Raw genomic sequence first — 6,842 nt, forward strand, 5'->3', positions numbered from 1 at the left:
ATCTTTCAATCAAAAGGGAAAATCTTAAACTTCCAGAAGCACTTCAAATAACACTGAATTCCTAAACTAACAAAGCAGACTTATAAAATGTTTATATTCAATGGTTTTTTGTTTGTCTGCATCTATAGTTTGGGTGCATATAGTTTGTTTTAATGAAATTTAAATTTAATAGTATCGAATATTGTGTAAAGCATAAAAAACCTTTGGTGTATAAAGTTTAGTGGCACTCATAATAATAATAATAAAAAGATTTGTAAATTGTTTGCTTGTCATTGCATCTGTCAATGCAAAGTCATGGACTTTATTGCCAACTTCTTGTCTGTGTAATAAGCTACAACGTTCTGTTAGTTATATTTATAAGCTATGCATATAGTATGTATGTATATTGAACCAAAGTGTGGAGTCGTGGACGTAGTTCAATTAAAGCCACAGGCGCACTTGCTGATCCCAACTGGTTGAGGCTAGACACATGCCATTGGGGCACAGGCTGATGCAAGTAATGCGATTCTCGTGTCCAGACAGTGTGCCTATATATTGAATGTGGGGAACAAGAAATCAATAAAACTCAAGTAGACAGTTGAAGTCACCACTCAGGCACCTCACAGGCACCTTCTCTATGGTCTGCTACCCACCCGTGTGCTTCTGCTTCATGGCATCCCACGAGTGCACATTGCCCTCAATGCCGGCGCACATTAAGTAGCGGCCGCTGGTCGATAAAGCTAATGGGCACAAAATCAGATTAAAAATTGTCAATAGTCAAGGCAAACTCAAGAAAATGTGGAATGCTCGAACAACAACAACAACAAAAGAAAAGACAAAATGAAAACAACAATGAAATACACACCACATGAAGTGAAGCCCGTGTTCTTCTGGGGCGGCTCATAGAGTCCAATTTGTTGGTCAGCACGCAAATCGTACATGCGTGCTGTCTGATCCTCCGAGCAGGAGGCGAAGCCAAAGCCACTTGGATGGTACTGCAAGGCAATCAGAAGTGATAACAAATGCTTTACATACAGTCAGTATTGTGAGAAACTTACACAAACTGATGAGACGTCCATGTCGTGGCCAAAGAACATCTGCTTGTGTCCCTGTTCTCGCACATCCCACAACTTGGCAGTTTTATCCACAGATCCGGTGATGTAAGTCTTCATGTCAGGCGACAACGATAGACCAGCAATATCACCAGCATGTCCATTAAAGTCCATTGTTTTGACGCCCTTTTCCAAATCCCAATGGCAGCTACCAAATTAAATTAATTCAATCACAACGAATTGAAATTGAAAATAAATTGAGGCTGCCCACATTTTCATATCGCCAGAGCCGGTAATTAAATGACCATCGTCGAGAAAGCGACAGGAGCTCAGAAAGCCCTCGTATCCAATTAGCTCACGCACCATCTTGGCTACTCCAGAGGCATCGCGATTATTCACATCGTAGACGGTGCATTGATTGTCCATGCCACCGCAGGCCACAAAGTTGCCCGATGGCGAAAAGGCCACAGTCATGACCCAAGCCGAGCGTAACGGTATAATCTGCACCTTATTGGCCGTCCAAGTGTCCCAGATAATTAGTTTTCCATCCAGTGAACCAGTGACGCAATGACGCGAATCGCCTGCAAAGTGCACCGAGTTCACCTTGTTGATGTGACCTTTTAGGATCTTTTTGGACGAGAATCGAATTTTGGACACATCTCCCATATCCCCACACTTGTCGCCCAGCGTGCAGTCCGCTTTACTCTTTTGGTCATCCTAAGAATTTAAAATTTATAATAAATATTATTTAAATCTATTGGAAATCATTCAAATAAACAAAAATATAACCTTGAACTTTTGTATCATGCCATTAATCTCATCGTAGAGCTTTTGGGTTTCTGGATCAATCTTCGGCATGATTGAGCATTAATTTTAAATTGTTGCAATTGACTTGATGTTATTTTTCTTTTTTTCCTCTAACACAACTATGTTTAGCAACCGTTAAACTTCCTAAGACCAACCACGAACGCGTCAAAACACAAACTAATTCCGAAATAAATGTTATGATGAATTTGTTGCAATGCCTGCGACGCGGTAATGCAATTAACTAATTGGATTAGTTGTTAAGCGTAAGGTAAAACACAAAATTTTAAGCGATATCCAAAACTTCCGCGCATTGAATTCAAACACCAACACACATACGCGCGCATGCCCATGCGCAGTGGAAAGTGTTGCCAATCGACAGAAAGTAGTATTGGAAAACACAACAGTGTCATTTTAATAGAGCGACTCCACGCATAACAGATTTTCTCTTATATTAGGAATTTTATTTGAATTTAATGTAATGTATAAATTATTAACTGTGCATTTATAGAGCATTCATTTATTTATGTTATCAGCCAATTTTTTAATGTTCAAGCAAGTTTAAAACCGTTAAATAACATAAGCGATTCTGCAGCCCTAAAGAATGTTGTTAGATTTATCGATATATCGATAAGCAAGCCAGCTGGTGCGCGTGCCATTTAACAGCTGTTTGCTCATCCGTAGAACTTGGACCAAGAATTTGGTTTAATATTTTTTTAACGATCGCCGGAACGCGTATCTGCCAAAATGAGCCAGAGACGCTAAGGTAGCAATTGTGCAGTGTATGATGGAAACGCTGCCATGCGCCAGCGAAGTGGCGCAAATGCAGGGACACCAGCACCAACAGCAATCCGACAGCCTTGTGAGCATCAAACGCGTATCGTTACCATTTGGCAGTCACAGCCTTATGGAAGCCGTCATTACCAAAGCGGACGATGTATCCCAAATTCTGAAGTCGCAGAAATCACAACACACAGACTCACTAGTAGAGAACGCGGCCCAACTCGTCACACCCAGCAACAGCAGCATGGATAGCTTGTGCGAGAGTGTCGTGACCATACCCAAGGAGTTAATACTAATCTCATTGGTATCACAGGAGCAAGCGCTCTATAATCCAAAGCACCAACTTTACCGAAGCACAAAAAGCAAGGACGAGAAATGGAACCATATTGGAAATCAAGTTGGGTGGTCAGGTGAGTTTATCACAATTCATTTCAGGATGCCGAATAGCTGGCTAATTTTATGTATGTGACATTATTTAGATGCACAATGCAAGGCGAAGTGGAAGGCTATGAGGGACCAATATTGTCGCGAACTGAAGCGCGCTAAGGCCAACAAAGGCAATGTCAAGTGGAAGTACTTTAAGGAGCTGGACTTTCTGCGTCCTTTTGCGCTGGCTCGCAAGTGAGTAGTGACACAGTAAAAAAGATTAGATTATTATAACTATGTAAATTGATACTTTCAGCTATCGCTCACGCGGTTCGCAGAATAGCAACAGCAACAGCAGCCAAAACTTAAATCTGAGCACAGATAACAACAGATTTTCTAATATTAAAATAGAGGAAACGAGCGCTTCGCTGCTAGAGAATTGCAGCTTTGCGGCCACCGCCACAACAACAGTGACCACAACATCCACCCAAACGGCGGGTGTGGATAAAAAGTCGGACTCCACCCGCGGACTAATGAATGCTTTTATCTCTGGCCAAATCATACATCAACAGCATCCGCAACAGGACACCAATTGGAACTATTTAACCGACACCAGTGGCAATGGTGTTAGTTCAGCCACATCCATAACTGTTACCTGCGAGACGCCAAATACAACAGCTGGTGATACCCTGTACAATGAGTTTGTAGATTGCGTCAATGCTGCAAACGCCGTCTCGCAATCATCAACGTCGCACAACACACATCAAACGCACGCTGATGAAGAGGACGACGATCCCATACACACGTTTCTCAACATGGAGAGCTATTTTGAGAAGGAGCTCATCACATTGATACAACAGGAGGACATGATCTACAATTACAGCAATCAAAACTATCGGAATGTGAAACTGAAGCTCGAAGCATGGGATGAAATATCGCGTAAGCTGAAAAAGCCAGGTAAGCATCAACAATATAAACGAATGAAGTGAATAATTGATGAAATATTTATACATTGACAGTCAAGCAGTGTCGTCAAAAGTGGAAGGCCCTGCGGGATCAATATGCGCGTGAATACAAGCGTCTGAAAACGCAGATGCATGTGGATGCCATCTCACGCTGGAAGCATTACGACTCCTTGGGCTTTCTCCAAAAGTACATACAACAGAAGTCACTGTAAGTCACATAATCTACAGATAAAGATTATAATTGTAAGACCATTTATCTTACAGCGATGGGGATACATTAAATATGCTGCTGCCCAAGCATGATTCAGTGGTCGAGTCTGACGAACATTTGGATCAATCTCCCTTACGCCATGCGGAGCCCCAGGCCAGCACATTGGAGGCATCTTCCAGTAACTCGTCGCAGCTAAATATGTCCGCACTTCCGCCACTCACAGGCCCACATAAGGCAGAGTTGTCCATCTCAATGCAGCAGTCACAACAACAGCAACAAGAAGTGCAGCAAGCTAGTGAGCTGTGCGTGGCCTCTTATGATGAAATGGATATTGTGGAAAACTATATAAATGGCAATGTGACGCACGATGATGATGATGAAGAGGACGAGGATGAAGATATGGATGCCACAGCAGCATCTAGCGAGCAACAGGCACAACAGCATCAACAACAGCATGTGGTTACCTATGACAATGAGGAGGATCCGGTCTATATGGCCGTAAGCAATGCGCTGTCGAAACCAGAACAATTGGCTAAGACAGGCAGCAACCTGGAAGCGCAACAGTTGCATCAACAGCTACAATCCAGTAGCGATTATTCACAAAAGCTAGAGGTGCACACGCCACCATTGAGCAGCACACGATTTCAAACAGCGGCCACCACGCCATCAACGCCTAGTCAGGCGGCCTTTCCCATGGGCGGCGCCCCTTCTGCACCTGCGGAGGAGGATGAGATCGGCGCCTTCTTCAAAGCCGTAGCCATGAAAATACGCAACGCACATCTGGAGCCAGTGGCCTTTACAGATCTGCAGATTGACATATTGCGGGTGATCAACGAGGCACTGCGTAATCACTAGCCAGCCATACAAAAGTGAAGAGAGATCTCGATGAACCAAGTCCCCTCCCCCATATGTTCCCTACAAAAAGAGAGAATGGTTTCACAGCGTTGCGCATTATTAGTTCATAAGTGTTATTTGAAAAATGTTTTTTGGCTATATAGCTGCGATTTTTCTTTGTAAAAATCTTTTATTTACTTTGTCACTTTTAAATTTCTCACACACGTCCAAACACACCCACAAAAAGAAACAAAAAACACACCCAAGAACTTAACGGAAACAAACGTATGCATAAGAGCCGAAAATGGTTTTTTTGTACATAGGCAAAATTGCCAATCAAACAGAAATGTTGTTTAGCTATAGGGTGCTTCCGGTCAACACAACCGGAATTAAAACACAAAAATTGTTATACGAGTAGGCCTTCGTCACAGTAACAATGTCATCAAATATATCTACGAAATGGAACATCATAGACAAACGGAAAATATACGTATATTTTTCAAAAGAAATAATTGCATTCGCATTTTGAATTTTATTTGTTTTTCTTTTACAGTTGCGATATGGTGGGAGTCGGAAAACTTTGTATAAAAAAGATTTTCAGAATACTCTAAAAAAGAGCAACCTTCAAAATATTCGTATTGAAGTCGATTTCTATTAACCCTTTTACCTGTATTCGGAAATATAAGTTCTTACTTATATTTAAAGTTTTCAAGAAAAATAATATTTGATTACTAATATTTGATTCAAATATGATTTTCATTTAAAGTATTAACTTCGTTATCAGTACATTTTTTTGCTAAACCAGCGGACACCCATTCTGATCTCCTGTCAACAGGGTATAAAAATCAATGCAGTTGGCAGTGAGCAGTCAGTTGATGTAGCTACTTTTGGCATCCTTTGAATGCTTACCCCAAGCAGGCTTCACTCCGCCGCCACCCACTTTACAGCATCTGTGCACAAACATTTAGACAACTGCTGAGCATCGCAGCGAACTGAAGCTGGCTGTCAAGTGCTCCACTTGCGCAGACCACCCAACCCGCAGCCCCAGTTATATACATATATACATAATATATCTGTACTATATGTATGACACAACAGTTGCTGCTACACTCAGCTATACATATTTAGTTTGTTGGCGTCGCAGCTGGCCCTGAAGGTGACTGCTCCTTGGCATTGGCCAAACGTTTGTGAAACGGACATAAACAAACTCAGCTGGCGCATCCAATGAGCAGGCGGCGAGAGCGAGACGACACTAGTGCGCTTTCGTTGTACATAAAACATGAAAGGGGCGGGACCAACACCATATGGCGTCGCATTGGGAGTGGCCACTTAACCAACAGCTGCAGCTGCTGCTCTCAAATTTATGTAAACGTTAACATTTTTAATAAACATTCGCATTTTCAGGCGGAAGTTCGCAACCGGAGACGGCTAATCAAACGGACCAGAATTGTATCGATGTTGGGAAATCTCGGAGCGAGTCAGTGGGCAAAACACGCTTGATTGATTTCGCATACGCCCAGCGGAATAGCTCCATGGTTTATCAAATATGCAGTAGCTCTTCCCTTTGTCATGAATCTATTTGTTATTGCTGCTTGTTGTTGTTCTTGTTATTTCAATTAATTCGCAAGCCTTTCTGTATGGTTGAGTGCGTGAGCTTTAATTAAATCCAGCATAAGTGTGAGGCTACAGGTAGCATTTTATATATACAATATATACAATAGGTTTTTATGTACAAAAATTGAAATATTTAATGTAAGAGACATTTATTCATTCAAAAGTCTTGCATATTACAGTAAAAATATATTTCAAACTAACTAAACATCTTACCCAAAAAGAAAGATAGATTTT

At 41.7% G+C, this 6,842-nt stretch overlaps 2 protein-coding genes across 2 annotated transcripts; one reads left to right on the plus strand and one right to left on the minus strand.

The window, feature by feature from the left end:
• Nucleotides 1-258: 258 nt before the first annotated feature.
• Nucleotides 259-2,013, minus strand: LOC117571113 (guanine nucleotide-binding protein subunit beta-2). The gene is made up of 6 exons (XM_034253108.2): nucleotides 1,821-2,013; nucleotides 1,303-1,748; nucleotides 1,038-1,239; nucleotides 845-974; nucleotides 633-719; nucleotides 259-527 (listed from the first exon to the last, which is right to left on the minus strand). The coding sequence occupies exons 1-6, from the start codon at nucleotides 1,887-1,889 to the stop codon at nucleotides 421-423; spliced, it is 1,041 nt and encodes a 346-aa protein (XP_034108999.1). The 5' UTR covers nucleotides 1,890-2,013; the 3' UTR covers nucleotides 259-420.
• Nucleotides 2,014-2,479: 466 nt separating this feature from the next.
• On the plus strand, nucleotides 2,480-5,291 carry LOC117570073 (uncharacterized). Its single transcript, XM_034251512.2, has 5 exons — nucleotides 2,480-3,028; nucleotides 3,098-3,239; nucleotides 3,301-3,941; nucleotides 4,004-4,157; nucleotides 4,214-5,291. The coding sequence occupies exons 1-5, from the start codon at nucleotides 2,620-2,622 to the stop codon at nucleotides 5,013-5,015; spliced, it is 2,148 nt and encodes a 715-aa protein (XP_034107403.1). The 5' UTR covers nucleotides 2,480-2,619; the 3' UTR covers nucleotides 5,016-5,291.
• The last annotated feature ends 1,551 nt before the right edge of the window (nucleotides 5,292-6,842 follow it).

Source organism: Drosophila albomicans, chromosome 3 (genome assembly GCF_009650485.2).
Source record: "Drosophila albomicans strain 15112-1751.03 chromosome 3, ASM965048v2, whole genome shotgun sequence".
Classification (NCBI taxonomy): domain Eukaryota; kingdom Metazoa; phylum Arthropoda; class Insecta; order Diptera; family Drosophilidae; genus Drosophila; species Drosophila albomicans.

Bases quoted from the DNA above. Each gene is read 5' to 3' on its own strand.
- LOC117571113 (XM_034253108.2), bottom strand. From the start codon at position 1,889: ATGCCGAAGATTGATCCAGAAACCCAAAAGCTCTACGATGAGATTAAT. The intron at 1,749-1,820 runs GTTATATTTTTG...TTAAATTCTTAG, and splicing joins GCATGATACAAAAGTTCAAG to GATGACCAAAAGAGTAAAGC. The intron at 1,240-1,302 runs GTGGGCAGCCTC...TTAATTTGGTAG, and splicing joins GGCTCTGGCGATATGAAAAT to CTGCCATTGGGATTTGGAAA.
- LOC117570073 (XM_034251512.2), top strand. From the start codon at position 2,620: ATGATGGAAACGCTGCCATGCGCCAGCGAAGTGGCGCAAATGCAGGGA. The intron at 3,029-3,097 runs GTGAGTTTATCA...GACATTATTTAG, and splicing joins AAATCAAGTTGGGTGGTCAG to ATGCACAATGCAAGGCGAAG. The intron at 4,158-4,213 runs GTAAGTCACATA...TTTATCTTACAG, and splicing joins TACATACAACAGAAGTCACT to CGATGGGGATACATTAAATA.